This window comes from Moschus berezovskii, chromosome 3 (assembly GCF_049115385.1).
Source record: "Moschus berezovskii isolate FMDL1 chromosome 3, NW_MosBer_1.0, whole genome shotgun sequence".
NCBI classification, from domain to species: domain Eukaryota; kingdom Metazoa; phylum Chordata; class Mammalia; order Artiodactyla; family Moschidae; genus Moschus; species Moschus berezovskii.
In genome coordinates this window covers 58,978,197-58,998,063 of record NC_142462.1, presented here as the reverse complement: position 1 = coordinate 58,998,063, position 19,867 = coordinate 58,978,197, and the positions used below count along the sequence as shown (strand labels likewise).

At 38.8% G+C, this 19,867-nt stretch overlaps 1 protein-coding gene across 1 annotated transcript in view; it reads left to right on the top strand.

Annotated features, from left to right (window-relative positions):
* The window catches only part of CFTR (CF transmembrane conductance regulator), a 207,158-nt gene that overhangs the window by 150,817 nt on the left and 36,474 nt on the right, over positions 1-19,867 (top strand). The window contains exon 22 of the mRNA XM_055420807.2: positions 7,290-7,541. Within this exon, the coding sequence (XP_055276782.2) occupies positions 7,290-7,541 (252 nt within the window). The remainder of the gene's footprint in view (positions 1-7,289; positions 7,542-19,867) is intronic.

Sequence of the window (19,867 nt, the reverse complement as noted above, 5' to 3'; positions counted from 1 at the left end):
TTTTTCCTGTAAAGGGTTAGGTAGTACTTTTTCAACATTGTGAGTTATGTGGTCTCTATGCAGTTATTCAACTAAGCTTGTGTGTGTGTGTGTGTGTATGTGTGCTCACACACGTGCGTGCACTCAGTCCTGTTTGACTCTTTGTGATGCCATGGACGTGGGCTCTCTGTGAGACCACCAGGCTCCTCTGTCCATGGGATTTCCCAAGCAAGAATGCTGGAGTGGATTGCCATTTCCTTCTCCAGGGGATTTTCCCAACCCAGGGTTTGAACCTGCATCTCCTGTAGCTCCAGCATTGGCAGGTGGAATTTTTACCATGGAGCCACCTGGGAAACCTAAGCTTTTGTAGGGCAAAGCTAATGTTAACAAATGGATATGGCGTGATTTGGCCATTGGGCCATAGTTTTGCTCACCTCTGTTCTATGGGATAGAATTTACTTTGGAACTGATGGACTATCAGCAAATAATTTTTATCCTGTATATCAACCAGTGACAGATATAAATCTGACAGATATGTAAAGAATGGTGCTTAATGATAGAGAACTTGGGGAAGTTGTGCTGTCTCAAAGTTAAGATGCTTAGAAAAAATCTTAGTAAAATAGTCAAAACCTAGGGAAAATATTTTGATCTGTTTTTTTTTTTTTTTTGTCTAGTAAGTCTCCTCTTCTTGAGATTTCCTTTGAAATATGTTTAATGCACACCTCATAGGCCAAATTGTATTCACCAAACACTTGCTGATAGCCTGTCATATGCTTTTAGAAAATAGTAGCTCCAGAAAGCATCTAAGTTCAAGTTTAAGTAGTAGATGTAATAAGTGATATCAGACCTTTTCAGATAGATAAAGCAGAGTCCTCCTTTGCCTATTGGCACTTGGTACCATAATTATTGAAGCTCTTAATTATTGAAAATAGACACCAATGTATTTGATATCTCTGTTTATTTAAGATATGCCTTTTTGTCATTAGTTGTGTTTTTTTTTTTTTGCACATCCTGCAGTCAGAAAAAGTCCAATTGACTTGCCATATAATTTGCCACAGATTAGGTAGCAAGCTATAATAATTTCTAAAGGGTTAGAATCTATAGTATACTATAAGTAACTCACTTATGCTGTTAATAATTTATAGCAATACAGTCCTGATTGACTTGTTAAGGGCTCTAAGAGCATAAGTAATTGGTGCAGATAGACCAGAGTTTCAAGAATATGTTTTGGGCAGAGAGTCTGTTTTCATGATAACCATTATCTCTTAAGTCTATATCCATGGCCTAAAGATTATGCTAATCACTCTAACATGGCCTTGGGTCTCAGGTCACTGTCAGTTGACTCTGAAAAACATCTAGTTTGGGCCTACCAGGAAGAATCTAAGATTTAAAACACTTTAATCCTCCCTTTTATGTACTTCACATTTTGAAAATTTCTCTTGCAAAATGTGTGATGTTTTTCACATGGTGTCAGTTTTCTATTAATAGATGATTGTCTTCACATTTATTCATTGTAATCTTCCTGTAACCACCAGTTATGAACACTCTTTACAACATTGCCAGCCAGATCTCAGGCTTTTGCAATATATTTTCTATTGTCATGGTTTTGTGGGTGTTACATTTAGTTTAGGTGTTAATGAACAAATTTGATGGCCTGGTTTCTAAACAACCAAAAGGATGAAAGGAAATAGAACAAATATTTTGTGCAGGGAAAAGAGTCTGGTTTCCTGACTTGCCCTAAAAAAGGTCTTTAAGCCTTTTCTTGCCTCATTGTTAACAAAAGGTGGAAAGGAAAATCAGGAGTCATTTTCTTTTTCACTAAGTATATCTGTTACAAAGCAAAGTTGAGATAAGGCTATGGAGCAGTCTTTCCCCAAAAGACTTTGTTCTCCTGATGCTTAGATAAGTAATTCAGACATTATCATAAAGATAATGAGATTCATTTTTAAAGATGGGCTTAGGAGAATTTTTGAGTATAATACATGATATAAATAATAATGCCAAAATTTTAAATGAGATGCTTCTCAAGCAAAAACCCCACTTCATTTTGACTAAACTCCAATTTTGTGGAAAGCCTATGCAAATTATATGAAGTTTTCCTCTTCACATGAAGAATAGATTTGGTGTTTCAGTGCCTGAGTCTCATTTTGGCTTCATCATTTACTTCTTGAAATCTGAGACACTTACTCCCACCTAATCTGGTAATGGCTACATTGAGACTTTGCTGTCAGTGAGCTAGACAGCGATACCCCCTCATTCCTCTATAGGAAACACTTTTCTATGCACAGAAGCAGCAGCTTCAGGTTAAAGCGTTTGCCCACTCCATCTACAAAACTCTGAAAATTGTCAAATCTGAATTTCCATCCAATTCCACCTACATAGCTGGACAATGGCACAGTAGTTTTTATAAATCACCTTAAAATATTTAGACATTCCAAATTAGAGATAGGATTCAGTTAGGTTAAAAAGATTAATGAGAACAAGTAGATGAGACTAAAAATAATTTGATACGTTACAACGTCCTTCTGATCCAAATAGCCATGTATGTTTTTAGGGTGAGAGCTGAGGCTACAACTGCAGACTGGATTTCCTGCTGAGTTACAGTACTGCCATTCTCCCTGCTTAGAAACTGCTTTCTGCATGTGAGGTAGAACAATGGGTTAATTCATTATGAACAGAGATTTATTAAGGGACTGCATGATGCTAAACACTCAGTGGGGAAGATACACAAACAGTGCTTGAGTAAGTTAACTGTAATAGACACGGTGGATTTAACTGAAGCCCCTTAGATGTAAGCTCACATTCTACCACTTGCATGGAACCTTTTGAAGGTCCTGTACTTAATTTTCTGTGCAGAATTTTATTTCTTTTTCTTTCTTCTCTTTTTTTTGAACATTGTTCCCTGTGTTACACAGTAAATCCTTGTTGCTTATTCTTTTTATTTATAGTAGTGTGTATCTGTTAATCCCATGCTCCTAATTTATCCCCCACTTTAGTAACCATAAGTGTGTTTTCTGTATCTGTGAGTCTGTTTCTGTTTTGTAAATGGATTCATTAGTATTATTTTTTTAGAATTCACATGCAAATATCATATAATATTTATCTTTCTCTGATTTCACTTAGTATCATAGTCTCTGTGTTCATCAATGTTACAAATGACAATATTTCATATTTCATCCTTTTTATGGCTGAATAATATTTCATTGTATTGATATTCTATTGATGTCTTCTTAAGAACTTCTCTTAAGAAGAATCTCCCACATTACCTAAGTCTCTGTTTCCACCACACCTGGATCCATCCCTGACTATAGATATGAATCTTTGGTTGTTAAATCAAGTGTAGAAGATATATGACTACTTGTGTTATAGTCATATTTATTTTCTATTTGAGCATGCCTTCCACCAAGTAGAAGAAGAAACCTCGGCGAATTCAGAGATCTTACTAGAAGTGACTCTATAATCAATTGTGAGCAGAGTTTACAGGATACCAAGACACCGAGGGAGGGGGTGTCTGGCTGTAGGTTGTCCCTTATTGTGCTCAGTGTCTCCAAGGCTGTCTCTGACCTAGAGGTGTACAGTCCAGGTACGTTGGGTCTTCCTTCTGGTCCTGACTGTTAGCTCTCCCTTGGTGAGCCTGCACTCTCTCAGTTGCTTCCACGTCCCTGAGGAATGGAAGACCCTGAGGGGTCAAAGCATTGGGATTATTTGGCTTCCCCTCATCTTCATTCTCGGAGAAAACAATGGCACCCCACTCCAGTACTCTTGCCTGGAAAATCCCATGGACAGAGGAGCCTGGTGGGCTGCAGTCCATGAGGTCGCTAAGAGTCGGACATGACTGAGTGACTTCACTTTCACTTTTCACTTTCATGCATTGGAGAAGGAAATGGCAACCCACTCCAGTGTTCTTGCCTGGAGAATCCCAGGGACGGCGGAACCTGGTGGGCTGTCCTCTATGGGGTTGCACAGAGTCAGACACGACTGAAGCGATTTAACAGCAGCAGCATCATTCTGGAAATACAAGAAAATCCAAAGCTATGTCAAGTTATCTATGTCTCAACATGCCATGCAGGCATGTCCACTCTCATGCTCCTATGCCATACAGGCACCAGAAGCTTCTCTAAGCCCTGCCCCATTCCTGTATCCACCTTAGAACTGAGACACAGGCCTCCTAAGTTCTAAAATCACTCAAGTCTACTTGAGGATAGAACCAGAGTTCAGTTGCAAGGCAGTGCTTCTTTTTAGGGAACTGGTGCCTCAGCCCATTTGTGAGTCAGATTGTGGGGTGAGGAGAGAAACTGTTTCTCGTCCATCAGAAGTTCATCCTTGACTACTGGTTTTTACATAAACCCTATCCTTCAGGCTTTGGTTTTTGAATCTTAACAGGCAATTTTGAACTATCAATCTCTGACTACAAAGGCAGTTTTTTGCAACTTGCAAGACCAGCAATGATTTTCTGTGCACTGGTTCTGCGTCCCTTCTCCTTTGAGAGGCAGTGGAAGTGATGTGCAAGTTGGAGAGCCTGTGAGGCACAGGGAGTTAGTAATTCATAACATTATCTGGCCAGATCATCTGTTCACTATTTCAGTGGCTGAAAACCTAACCGTAATGCAAGTGTCTGCTTTGGCCACCTTCCCTTCCTGTCAGAAAATGCTTTAACCCATTGAGTTGAGTGAATATTCACGGGCTATAGATGAGTGCCTGTTGTTAAGGTGAAATTGTTCTTGGTCAGGGATATTTGACCATGCTGTAGATAACTATAATAACCTGTCTTAGGGTCACTTTAAGCAACTAGATTATATGAAAGGTGATGAGTTGAAAATTGTATTTTCTCAATTTGATAGGTGCATTCTGTGTACCACAGCTGACATTAGAAATTCTGAATTCAAAAACAAGAAAACAACAACAAAAGAAGTCCTGGGTTCACCCTTGCTAATGAAGAATGTAATTTGCTGTACTCAGAGAAATGCTTACAAAGAAAAATTGTGCATGACATTTTAGTGCTGTCAAAATAGTAGTTTTGATGTCATTTTCTAATAATAACCCATGTAATTTTGAGTAGTTTTGATAGCAATATTTAAATTTTTTTGATGCTTGAATGTGTTAAAACAGGATGTGTTTTTGTTATACAGTTCCTTACTTGACGTGCTAAAGCACTTAACAAAGACTAGTATAGAATTCTTCACAGCACTGACATGCAGAAATGTCAACAGTGTATTTCAATTCAAATTTAATAAAAAAACGGAGTCGGGATTTAATAAACTCTGAAAACCACACATAATTTGGAATTTAAAATGTTATGTCAGAGGAATAATTATATTATTTCCTCCTGAGTTATTTACGATAGATATCAGCTTTGGATATTTTTCACTTCCATTTCTAGTGGGTTTTGGCTTAAAAGGATTCTCTTTTTGAATCTTGAATAATTATTGAAGATAATTTGAAGATATATTCAAGATGAGGGAAATAGAAGCACACAGTTACTAGATAGAATAAATCCCTTTATAAATATCTATCTCGATCAGTGCATGTGAAAACAGGCAATGCTATAAGATTTTCTAAGATGAAGCTTTAAATGTTCAATTAAGGATAAATATCTGAACTTCTCTGATTCATTTACGAGTCATTTCATACTAAAGATGAAGAATTCTTCCCATTTCACCTTTTGATAATGAAAAATAAAAATAATAGAAATGAATGCCCACATCATTTTGTCTCACCATTTTTTTTTTTGCTGAAAAAATTATTTCTAATATCTAAATAACTATGATGATAATAATTTAACACTGTAAAGAAGAAGGTTAAATTCTCAACTGGGTAAAGGCAGAATCAGCAATTACTTTTAAGACAAAGAATTTTCTGTCTAGTAAGCTGTTAATGGACCACCTGGTGGCTCAGTGGTGAAGAATCCACCTGCCAATGCAGGAGATGCAGGTTCTATCCCTGGGTCAGGAAGATCCCTTAGAGAAGGAAATGGGAACCCAGTCCAGCATTCTGGCTTAGGAAATCCGACGGACAGAGGAACCTGCTTGGCTGCAGTCCATGGGGACACAAAGAGTTGGTCACAACTGAGCACACAAGTACATTTACTTTAAATATTTTCAATTATGTATTGGATGCCTATTATATGCCAAGCTATTTTAAAAATCACTTTCCAAATTTTGTAAATTATAATTGTTCAGGGAAATATGCTGTCATTGAAGAATTTAAGCACTCATGCAAAATAGTTGAATTTTATAATGCCATTTGCAGCAACATGGGTGCAACTAGAGATGATCTTACTAAGCAAAGTACGTCAGAAAAAGAAAGACAAACACAATATGATATCATCTGTGGAATCTAAAATATGACATAAGTGAACTTATTTACAAAACAGAAACAGAATCACAGATACAGAGAATGGATTTATGGTTGCCAAGGGGAAGGGATGGATTGGGAGATTGGGGTTAGCAGATGCTAACTATTATATACAGAATGGGCAAACTGCAAGGTTCTGTTGTTGTACAGGGAACTATTTTCAATATCCTGTAATAAACTGTAATGGAAAAGAATATGAAAAAGAATTTGTATACATTTGAATAATTGAATCACTTTGTTGAATACTAGAAACTAACACAACATTGTAAATCAACTATATGTCAATAAAATAAAATTTTAAAAATAATTTAAAAAATTGTTGAATTTCAAATACAACCCTTATACACAGTCACATTTTGCTCAGCAGTGGACATTGATCTTTAAGTAATTTAGATTAAAAATGTAATATTTAACTACAGATATATGCCAGTGACTTCAAATTTGTTTGAAGATTATTGTGAAATTATTCAAAATTTATTGAGCCTCAGGAGTCCACTTACCACTCTGCTGACATAGAATTGTTGATAGTTATTAATGCATTGCAAGAATAAGGAAAGCCTTTTATATAGTGATTTTGAAGTGTGAAACATTTTATTATAACTTATCAGTTGTAGAACACTGTACTACACAATGGTAGAAAAAAAGTTTCCCCTTGACATCATCTATTCCACTGAGTAAAGTTTGGCTATTTATGTGTGGCTTGCATAACTGAGAGTTAAGTGATCACAAAAATAAACAGGTTTATAAAGAGCCCATTTATAGAAATCCTAGTTAATTCTCTTGGTTAAGCTTTTAGTTCTTTCCAATTATTTCCTGTTACTTCATTGAGAAACCTAACAAATAACCAACTGATGACTAGCTAGTATCACATCCTACAAGTTATATTTTAGGAAACATTAAACTAATTTTGACATTCTCTGCAACTCTTAAAAAATAAAATATTATTTTTATTTCAGATGCGATCTGTGAGCCGAATCTTTAAGTTTATTGATATGCCAACAGAAGATGGTAAACCTAACAATTCATTCAGACCATCCAAGGATAGTCAGCTCTCAAAAGTTATGATCATCGAGAATCAACATGTGAAGAAAGATGACATCTGGCCCTCAGGGGGCCAAATGACTGTCAAAGACCTCACAGCAAAGTATATAGATGGAGGGAATGCCATACTAGAGAACATATCCTTCTCAATAAGTCCTGGCCAGAGGGTAAGATTTAAACATTGTTTGCTTTGTTAAACCTGTGTTCAGTAAGTGAATCTCAGTAGCCTGTGTGGGCAGAATCCATTTGTAACTCTTACTGTTGACTAGGGCCAATGTTGAACACAAATATTTTTAAGTTATTATATGGACTCAGTATTGTTTCATGTGAAATTTATTTTGCAGAGTCCTGAATCTATATAATGGAACCATCTTACTTATTTTTTTTATTGGAGTATGGTGCTGCCAAGTCGCTTCAGTTGTGTCTGACTCTGTGTGACCCCATGGACAGCAGCCACTGGGCTCCTCTGTCCCTGGGATTCTCCAGGCAAGAACACTGGAGTGGGTTGCCATTTCCTTCTCCAAGTTATTGGAGTATAGTTGCCATATAATGTTGCGTTAGTTTCTGTTGTACACCTAAGGGAATTAGTTACATGTATACACATATCCAACATTTTTTAGATTCCCTTCCCATTTAGGACTCCACGGAGCACTGAGTAAAGTTCCCTGTGCTATACAGTAGATTCTCATTAGGCTGCCTATTTTATATACAGTAGTGTGTATATATCAGTCTCAATCTCCCCTTGGTAACCATAAGTTTGTTTTCTACATCTGTGACTCTGTTTTAGCTTTGCAAGTATGTTCATCTGTACCCTTTTTCAAGATTTCACATTTAAGAGAGATTATACAATATTTGTCTTTCTCTTTCTGACTTCACTCTGTATGATAATCTCTAGATCCATCCATGTTGCTGCAGATTGCATTATTTAGGGCTGAGTAAAATTCCATATATATATGTAACACATCTTCTTTATTCATCCCTCTGTTGATGGAAATTTGTTTTTTTCCCTTTTCCTAGCTAGTGTAAAAAGTGCTACAGTGACATCGAGGTGCATGCATCCTTTCAAATTATGGTTTTTCTATATAGAAGAATGAAATTAGAACACTGCCTAACACCATACACAAAAATAATGGATTAAAGACCTTAATGTAAGGCCGTATACTATAAATCAGAGAAAAACACAGGCAGACTATTTGGCATAAATTGGAGCAAGATTTTTTTTGATCCACCCACTAAAGTAATGAAAATAACTACGAAAATGGACAAATGGAACCTAATTATTCTTAAAAGCTTTTGTATAACAAGTTCAGTTCAGTTGCTCAGTCATATCTGACTCTTTGAGACCCCATGGACTGCAGGGGGGGCTTCCCTGTCCATCACCAGCTCCTAGAACTTGCTCAAACTCATGTCCATCGAGTCGGTGATGCCATTCAACAATCTCATCCTGTGTTGTCCCCTTCTCCTCCCGCCTTCAATCTTTCCCAGCATCAGAGTCTTTTCCAATGAGTCATTTGTTCACATCAGGTGGCCAAAGTTTTGGAGTTTCAGCTTCAGCATCAGTCCTTCCAATGAACATTCAGGACTGATTTCTTTTAGGATGGACGCCTAAAGAGACCAAGGGACTCTCAAGAGTCTTCTCCAACACCACAGTTCAAAAGCATCAATTCTTCAGTGCTCAGCTTTCTTTATGGTCCAACTCTCACATCCATACATGATTACTGGAAAAACCATAGCTTTGACTAGATGGACCTTTGCTGGCAAAGTAATGTCTCTGCTTTTTAATATGCTGTCTAGGTTGGTCATAGCTTTTCTTCCAAGGAGCAATCGTCTTTTAATCTCATGGCTGTAATCACCATCTGCACTGATTTTGGAGCCCAAGAAAACAAAGTCTCTCACTTTTCCATTGTTTTCCCATCTATTTGGATGTTGAGTTTTAAGCCAACTTTTTTTACTCTCCTCTTTCCCTTTCATCAAGAGGCTCTTTAGTTCTTCTTCGCTTTCTGCCATAAGGGTGGTGTCATCTGCATATCTGAAGTTATTGATATTTCTCCTGGCAATCTTGATTCCAGCTTCTGCTTCAGCCAACCCAGCGTTTCTCATGATGTACTCTGCATATAAGTTAAATAAGCAGCCTTGACATACTCCTTTCCCTATTTGGAACCAGTCTGTTATCCATGTCCAGTTCTAACTAGCTTCTTGACCTGCATACAGATTTCTCAGGAGGCAGGTCAGGTGGTCTGGTATTCCCATCTCTTTCAGAATTTTCCACAGTTTGTTGTGATCCACACAGTCAAAGGTTTTGGCGTATTCAATAAAGCAGATATAGATGTTTTTCTGGAACTCTCTTGCTTTTTCTGTGATCCAACAGATGTTGGCAATTTGATCTCTGGTTCCTCTGCCTTTTCTAAATCCAGTTTGAACATTTGGAAGTTCACGGTTCACATAGTGTTGAGCCTGGCTTGGAGAATTTTGAGCATTACTTTACTAGCATGTGAGATTAGTGCAATTGTGCAGTAGTTTGAGCATTATTTGGCATTGCCTTTCTTTGGGACTGGAATGAAAGCTGACCTTTTCTAGTCCTGTGGCCATTGCTGTGTTTACACTTAGGAAAGGTTTCTTAGCTCTCCTTGCTATTGTTTGGAACTCTGCATTCAGATGGGTATATATTTCCTTTTTTCCTTTGTGTTTTGCTTCTCTTTTGTATAGCAAAGAAAACCATAAACGAAACCAAGAAGTCTACCCTCTGAGTGGGAGAAAATATTTGCAAATGAAGTGAGCAACAAGGTATTAATCTCCAAGATATACGAACAGCTCATGCAGCTCAATATGAAAAAACAACCTAATCAGAAAATTGATGGAAGATTTAAATAGATACTTTTCCAAAGAAGTTATCCAGATTGCCAAAAGGGGTTCAACATCACTAATTATCATAGAAATTGAAATCAAAACACAATGAGGTATCACCTCACACCTGTCTGAATCTATAAATGCTGAAGAGAATGTGGAGAGAAGGAAACCCTCCTCTACTGTTGGTGGGAATATAAATTGATATAGCTGCTATGGAGAACAGTGTAGAGGTTCCTTACAATCTAAAAATAGAGCTACCATATGATACAACAATCCCACTCCTGGGCATATAATGGGACCACGACTGAGCAACTTTACTTTCACTTTTCACTTTCACACATTGGAGAAGGAAATGGCAACCCACTCCAGTGTTCTTGCCTGGAGAATCCCAGGGACGGGGGAGCCTGGTGGGCTTCCATCTATGGGGTCACACAGAGTCGGACACGACTGAAGTGACTTAGCAGCAGCAGCAGCAGCAGCATACTTGCAGAATATCTAATTGATTGCTACTTTACTAACTAAAGAAACTGTTACATAAACCAAATTTAGTTCTAGATTTTGCATCTTGAAACTATCCTCCATTTCAGCTGAGGGAAATATTTTGTTGCTAACTCCATCTAAAGACTTAAAATTTTACCTGTTTGACAGTCTTTCAAACAAGTAGTACTTTTTTCCTTTGCTTTTTTCAATTTTTCTGGTTGGAGTCTTCATCATGATATGGATTGTTAAGCTTTTCTCCCCAATAATTTGCTAAGGAATAATTATTTATGAGGCAAGCATTTCTATTATTTAATAAGCAGAAATATCCTTGCAATATTTTGAAGTATTTCTTATAGATCCCAGTTGGGCTGAATTTGCAGAAGTTACTCAAATACTGGGTCTAGAATTGATTGAGAACGGGATGGTCATTCTCCCAAATTTTATGCTCTGTAAATATGATTTTATATTCTCTCCAGATTCCTTGTTCTGGGACACTCTAAATCTAGACAGGAGTGCTATATTGTTTTGACCATTTTCTTTTTCTTTAAAATTGAAATGGAATAACATTGAGCCAATTTTTATGAAAACTGAAATTTAAAACTTAGTCTCTTTGTGGTTTAATTTCAAACAGATTGCCTTTTTAACTGGTGAGATAATGGTCAGTAAGTTTTGTTGGTCCACTGTCACTGTCACCAACATAAAAACTGACTACTTTCACTTGCCTTTGCCCATGGCTTCAGGAATTTTTGATCATTTGATATATTAGAGAAAGTTCTAATAAGAAAAATGTATAGAGTGAGCAAAAATTCTCTACATATTTTGCTAAATGGCTTGCAGTGGCACAGTGGAAATTTTGACTTAACTTTTACTCTAGTTAGGAAAAATATATTTACATACTACTAAAATTAGCTCTCTCCTGTATTCATGTTCATCAAGAATTTTCTTAGAGAAAACAGGTATAAATGGGTATAAATAGAATGAATAGGTTTTAGATTGACGTTTTATCTAGTATCAGAATGAGAAAGTTTAAAGTTACACCTTGAAGCTAAGTAAAATTAATGGTTTGCCTTCAGTCCTGCTTTCCATTGAGAAAAGCATAATTAGTTACTGTTTTTTGCTTTACATATCTTGAGTGCCATAGGCAGCTGACGGTCACCAGGATGGATGCCAAAGGCACTGTGACTTTATAGTAATTCCAACAGATAGGCTGATACACAGCAAGGATTCAGTTCAGTTCAGTTCAGTTCAGTCGCTCAGTCGTGTCTGACTCTCCGTGACCCCATGAATCACAACACGCCAGGTCTCCCTGTCCATCACCAACTCCCGGAGTTCACTCAGACTCATGTCCACAGAGTCGGTGATGCCATCCAGCCATCTCATCCTCGGTCCTCCCCTTGCCCTCCCGCCCCCAACCCTTCCCATAATCAGAGTCTTTTCCAGTGAGTGAACTCGTCGCATGAGGTGGCCAAAGTATTGCAGTTTCAGCTTTAGCATCAGTCCCTCCAATGAACACCCAGGATCGATCTCCTTTAGAGTGGACTGGTTGGATCTCCTTGCGGTACAAGGGACTCTCAAGAGTCTTCTCCAACACCACAGTTCAAAAGCATCAATTCTTCGGCGATCAGCTTTCTTCACAGTCCAACTCTCACATCCATACATGACCACGGGAAAAACCATAGCCTTGACTAGACGGACCTTTGTTGGCAAAGTAATGTCTCTGCTTTTTAATATATTATCAAGGTTGGTCATAACTTTCCTTCCAAGGAGTAAGCGTCTTTTAATTTCATGGCTGCAATCAGCATCTGCAGTGATTTTGGAGCCCAAAAAATAAAGTCTGACATGGTTTCCACTGTTTTTCCATCTATTTCCCAAGAAGTGATGGGACCAGATGCCATGATCTTTGTTTTCTGAATGTTGAGCTTCAAGCCAACCTTTTCACTCTCCTCTTTCACTTTGATCAAGAGGCTTTGGAGTTCCTCTTCACTTTCTGCCATAAGGGTAGTGTCATCAGCATATCTGAGATTATTGATATTTCTCCTGGCAATCTTGATTCCAGCTTGTGCTTCTTCCAGCCCAGCGTTCCTCATGATGTACTCTGCATAGAAGTTAAATAAGCAAGGTGACAAAATACAGCCTTGACGCACTCCTTTTCCTATCTGGAACCAGTCGGTTGTTCCATGTCCAGTTCTGACTGTTGCTTCCTGACCTGCATACAGGTTTCTCAAAAGGCAGGTCAGGTGGTCTGGTATTCACATCTCTTTCAGAATTCTCCACAGTTTATTGTGATCCACACAGTCAAAGGCTTTGGCATAGTCAATGAAGCAGAAATAGATGCTCTTCTGGAACTCTCTTGCTTTCTCCATGATCCAGCGGATGTTGGCAATTTGATCTCTGGTGCCTCTGCCTTTTCTAAAACCTGCTTGAACATCTGGGAGTTCACGGTTCACATATTGCTGAAGCCTGGCTTGGAGAATTTTGAGCATCACTTTGCTAGTGTGTGAGATGAGTGCAATTGTGCAGTAGCTTGAGCATTCTTTGGCATTGCCTTTCTTTGGCATTGCCTTTCTTTGGGATTGGAATGAAGACTGACCTTTTCCAGTCCTGTGGCCACTGCTGAGTTTTCCAAATTTGCTGGCATATTGAGTGTAGCACTTTCACAGCATCATCTTTCAAGATTTGAAATAGCTCAACTGGAATTCCATCACCTCCACTAGCTTTGTTTGTAGTGATGCTTTCTAAGGCCCACTTGACTTCACATTCCAAGATGGCTGGCTCTAGGTCACTGATCACGTTATCGTGACTGTCTTGGTCGTGAAGATCTCTTTTGTACAGTTCTTCTGTGTATTCTTGCCACTTCTTCTTAATATCTTCTGCTTCTGTTAGGTCCATACCATTTCTGTCCTTTATTGAGCCCATCTTTGCATGAAATGTTCCCTTGGAATCTCTAATTTTCTTTGAAAAGATCTCTTGTTTTTCCTATTCTGTTGTTTTCCTCTATTTCTTTGCATTGATCACTGAGGAAAGCTTTCTTATCTCTCCTTGCTATTCTTTGGAACTCTGCATTCAGATGCTTATATCTTTCCTTTTTTCCTTTGCTTTTCACTTCTCTTTTCACAGCTATTTGTAAGGCCTCCTCAGACAGCCATTTTGCTTTTTTGCATTTCTTTTCCATGGAGATGGTCTTGGTCCCTGTCTCCTGTACAATGTCACGAATCTCTGTCCAGAGTTCATCAGGCACTCTATCTATCAGATCTAGTCCCTTAAATCTATTCCTCACTTCCACTGTATAATCATAAGGGATTTGATGTAGGTCATATTTGAATGGTCTAGTGGTTTTCCCTACTTTCTTCAATTTCAGTCTGAATTTGGCAATAAGGAGTTCATGATCTGAGTCACAGTCAGCTCCTGGTCTTGTTTTTGCTAACTGTGTAGAGCTTCTCCATCTTTGGCTGCAAAGAATATAATCCATCTGATTTCAGTGTTGACCATCTGGTGATGTCCACGTGTAGAGTCTTCTCTTGTGTTGTTGGAAGAGGGTGTTTCCTATGACCAGTGCGTTCTCTTGGCAAAACTCTATTAGCCTTTACCCTGCTTCATTCCGTGCTCCAAGGCCAAATTTGCCTGTTACTCCAGGTGTTTCTTGACTTCCTACTTTTGCATTCCAGTCCCCTATAATGAAAAGGACATCTTTTTTGGGTGTTAGTTCTAAACGGTCTTATAGGTCTTCATAGAACCGTTCAACTTCGGCTTCTTCAGCGTTACTGGTTGGGGCATAGGCCTGGATTACTGTAATATTGAATGGTTTGCCTTGGAAATGAACAGAAATCATTCTGTCGCTTTTAAGATTGCATCCAAGTACTGCATTTTGGACTCTTTTGTTGTCCATGATGGCTACTCCATTTCTTCTAAGGGATTCCTCCTGCCCACAGTAGTAGATATAATGGTCATCTGAGTTAAATTCACCCATTCCAGTCCATTTTAATTCACTGATTCCTAGAATGTCGACGTTCACTCTTGCCATCTCCCGTTTGACCACTTCCAGTTTGCCTTGATTATGGACCTAACATTCCAGGTTCCTATGCAATATTGCTCTTTACAGCACCGGACCTTGCTTCTATCATCAGACACATCCACAACTGGGTATTGGTTTTGCTTTTGCTCCGTCCCTTTATTCCTTCTAGAGTTACTTCTCCACTGATCTCTAGTAGCATACTGGGCACCTACTGACCTGGGGAATTCCTCATTCAGTATCCTATCATTTTGCCCTTTGATACTGTTCTTGGGGTTCTCTAGGCAAGTATACTGAAGTGGTTAGACATTCCCTTCTCCAGTGGACCACATTCGGCTGTGGTCGATGTGATCAGATCAACTAGTTTCCTGTGATCATGATTTCAGTGTGTCTGCCCTCTGATGCCCCCTTGCAATACCTACCATCTTATTTGGGTTTCTCTTACCTTGGTCGTGGAAAATCTCTTCACAGCCGCTCTAGCAAAGTGCAGCTGCAGTACCTTACCTTGGACGAGGGGTATCTCCTCAAGGCCGCCCCTCCTGACCTTGAACGTGGAGTAGCTCCTTTCGGCCCTCCTGCACCCGCGTAGCCACCGCCTGTTGGACGTGGGGCAGCTCCTCTCGTCCGCTGGCCCTGGCCTCAGGCGGGGGGTAGCTCCTCACGGCTGCGCCTCTTTGCCTGATTGGTTGCGCCGGGGCGGCGTCCCTCGCGTCTGCGCAGCAAGGATAGATTTGGTAAATTATTTTCTTTCGCTCTCCCTGACAGCCTTTCATCCATTTGCTTTCCCAGTGCTTACTTGCCCACTGAATTAAATACAAACAAGTCCTAGTAGAGTGACAGAGTTTTAAAGCCCTCATTTCTGTAGGTAGTTTCCTTGATCTGAGAACAGTGATCAGAGATACTGCAAAATGAGGAAGAAGTATATGTTCAGGCATTCCATCTTCTCTGAACGTCTATGCGGTAAGCAGGCCATGTGTGTTTGCGAGACACTCGCTAGGTGCTCTGGGGGAATTGAAAATTATTTACGTAAGGCTGTAAATGTTTGTCAAATGCGCATCGTGTCCTAAGCACTGTTTAAAAACCTTTTTTTTCTATAATATTAGATCTTACTATAACTCCAAAGGTAGTTGTTATTACCCTTTTTCTGAACAGTGGAAGAAACAATGTTCAGTTAAGTGAGTGAAATAGCGAGGATGTCAAACTCAGGTCTCTTTGACCTCAAAGGTCTTTTTCACTCATTTCTCTTAAAAGAATGAGAAGAAAAAGCAGAAGAAAGAGGAGAGAAAGAGAGTTAGAGAGATCTGTTACAGAAGATGTCAGACTAAAAGGCAAAATGCTAGATCCAGCAAGAGCTGAAACAGGTTTACTGTGAAGCTAACAAAGCTGAGGCTTCAAAGGACTTCATTTGGCTGAGCCAATTTCAAAGCCAGTTGTTACCATTTGGCTGGGAGTTGGGCTATTCAGGCAAGGTTATCCAGAGGAAGTGGCATTTAGAATGAGACTTCAGACTTAAACTGTGATTTGAATGACCAAATGTTGGTGAAGAAGGGTGCTGTAAGCAGAGGGAATAATATGAGACACAAGGCATGTACAGAAAACAGTGTCTGGTTCAGTCATTCAGTAACTGGAGGATGCATAAAGAATGTAATTTAAGTCAAGATTTTTGCAAATGATGGAGATTATGGATCTTGAGAGCCAAAGCAATAAAGGGAGTTGATAACTCAGAAAATCCTAATTGATTTTTCTTCACAGGGTCTTTGAGAGCAGTGGTTCACAAAGTGTGGTTCCTGCACCAGCATCACTTGTATCACTTGAGTACTTGTGAGAAATGCATGTTCTTGAGCCCTACTGGCCAAGGAGTGGGGACAGTGATCTGAGAGTCATTAGGTGTAGAGGAGTGTGAGTAGAAGTCCAATTGCAAAGGCTTAGGGAATGGGTGAGTCTTGAAATGAGGGGTCATGTAGAACAACAATGTTGGTGGTGGGAAAGAGAAAGCAAGAACACCTGTCTAAGAGGATGGGTATATAGATGGAATTACCTTGGTACTGTAGAGTAGTTGGGTTTGTTTGGTTGTGGTTTTTGTTTGTTTTTGTTTTTCAGACAAGAGAAAAGGAGATAAGTGGAATTAAAGAGAAATGAAGTTAAAGAGAACTATTGAGCAAACAGCTGAAAAACTGAAGGTGTTCTTATTAGGCTGTCTTAATCATTTAAGCAGAGAAGGCAATGGCAACCCACTCCAGTACTCTTGCCTGGAAAATCCCATGGGCGGAGGAGCCTGGTAGGCTGCAGTCCATGGGGTTGCTAGGAGTTGGACGCGACTGAGCGACTTCATTTTCACTTTTCACTTTCATACATTAGAGAAGGAAATGGGAACCCACTCCAGTGTTCTTGCCTGGAGAATCCCAGGGATGGGGGAGCCTGGTGGGCTGCCATCTATGGGGTCATACAGGGTCGGACACGACTGAAGTGACTTAGCAGCAGCAACAGTCTTTTAAGTCATCTTCCAAAGTCATGGAAGTTCAGTAGTGTCAGTCCTCTGTCTTTGTTCTTCTCCTTCAATAATATGTTGACTGTTCTTTTGCACTTCCATTTAAACTTTAGAATCTGTTTGCCATATTCATAAAATAACTTGCTTGGATTCTGATTAGAATTGCATTGAATCTATAGATCAAGTTGGAAAGAACCAACATCTTGGTTCATACTGAGTCTTCCTCACTGGAAAAGACTCTGATGCTGGGAGGGATTGGGGGCAGGAGGAGAAGGGGACGACAGAGAATGAGATGGCTGAATGGCATCACTGACTCAATGGACATAAGTTTGAGTTAACTCTGGGAGTTGGTGATGGACAGAGAGGCCTGGCGTGCTGTGATTCATGGGGTTGCAAAGAGTTGGACATGGCTGAGTGACTGAACTGAGCTGAACTGATCCATGAACATGGAACATCTTTCCATTTCTCTAGGTCTTATTTGATTAAATTCATCAGTTTTGTATTTTTATCATTCTCTTCTTGTACATATTTTCTTAGATTTATACCTAAGTATTTCATTTTGGGGAGTGCTGATGCTGGGAAGGGGCGGGAGGAGACGGGGACGACAGAGAATGAGGTGGCTGGATGGCATCAGTGACTCAATGGACATGAGTTTGAGTGAACTCCGGGAGTTGGTGATGGACAGCGAGGCCTGGCGTGCTGTGATTCATGGGGTCGCAAAGAGACAGACATGACTGAGTGACTGAACTGAACTGAATTGAATGTAAATTTTATTTTGTTTTCAAATTCCACTTTTTCATTGCTGGTACGTAGGAAAGCAGTTGGCTTATGTATATAAACCTTGTATCCTGCAGTCTTGCTATAATCACTTAGTAGTTCTAGGAGTTACAGTGTTGTTCTTGTGTACTTTCTACATAGATGGTAAGTTCATCTGCAAACAAAAACAGTTTTATGTTTTTTATTCTCAATCGGTATACCTTTTATTTCCTTTTCTTGTCTTGTTGCATTAGCTAAGACTACAGGAGACGTAAGACATGTGGGTTCTATCCTTGGGTTGGGAAGATTCCCTGGAGGAGGGCATGGAACCCACTCCAGTATTCTTGCCTGGAGATCCCCATGGACAGAAGAGCCTGGGGGGCTACAGTCCGTAGGGTTGCATAGAGTTGAACACGGCTGAAGTGACTTAGCACACACACACACACTAGTAGGATGTTGAAAGTAATAAGAGGAGAATTCTTGCCTTGAGTTGATCTTAGTAGCAAAGCTAAGTTTTTCATCATCAAGTAATAACTGTAGGATTTCTATAGATGTTCTTTATCAAGTTGATGACCTTCCCCCTCTATTCCTACTTTGCTAAGAGTTTTTTTAATCAGAAATTGGTGGTGGATTTTGTCTTGTGTTTTTTCTGTATCTGTAATATGGTAATATGATTTTTCATGCCTGTTGATATGATGGATTTTATTCATTGATTTTTCAAATGTTGAACCAACCTTTCGTATCTAGGATAAATCCCACTTGCTCATGGTATATAATTCTCTGTATATATTATTGGATTTGACTTGCTAATATTTTTAAGCACTCATAACTAAGTTTAGGAGAAATACTGATCTCTAATCTCTACTGATCTCTGTCTTTAGTTTTGGTATTATGGCAATTTGGCCTTCACTGGTGGCTCAGATGGTAAAGAGTCTTCCTGCAATGCAGGAGACCTGGGTTCAATCCCTGGGTCAGGAAGATACCCCAGAGAAGGAAATGGCAACTCACTCCATCATTCTTGCCTGGGAAATCCCACATATGGAGGAGCCTGGAAGACTATAGTCCATGCGATGGCAAAGAGTCAGACACAACTGAGCAGCTTCACTTTTTACTCTCTTCAAATGACTTAGGCTGTATCACTTTTGCTTCCATCTTCTGAATGAGATCGTAGAGAACTGGTAGAATTACTGCTTTAACTATTTTGTAGAATTCATCATGAATCTTTCTGGAATTGGTCCTTTATGATTTGGAAGATTATTAATTAGCAGTTCAATCTCTTGTAAAAAATATGTGTCTATTAAGATTGTTTGTTATGAGTTTTGGCAGATTTTGTATGTTTCGAGGAATTTGTTCATTTCATCTATTATGAAACTAGTGGACATGGATATGTTCATAGTACTTCCTTATTACTCTCTTAATAATACATACTAAGATGTAATGATTTTTCCTCTTTCATTTCTTTAAAAATATTTTTAATTGACATATAGTTGACATACAATATTACATAAAGTTTAGGTGTACTACATAGTGATTTGACATCTGTATACATTATGAAATGTTCACCACAAAAAGTCGAGAAATCATCCATCTCCATACAAATTATAACAATATTAACCGTATTCCTTATGCTAAATAATGTAACAATTCTTTCATTTTTGGTAGTGGTTTGTGCCATCTCTCTTATTTTCTTAGTTAGCCTGGCTAGAAACATAAAATTTACCGATCTTTTCAGAGAACTGATTTTTAATTTTATTGATTTTTTGCTACTGATTTTGTTTTCAATCCAGTTGGTTGATTCTGCTTTAATTTTTATTTATTTATTTGTTGTCTGCCTATTTTGAATTAAATTTGCTCTTCTTTTTCTGATTTCCTATGATGGAAGCTTAAACTATTGATTTTAGATATTCTTTTTT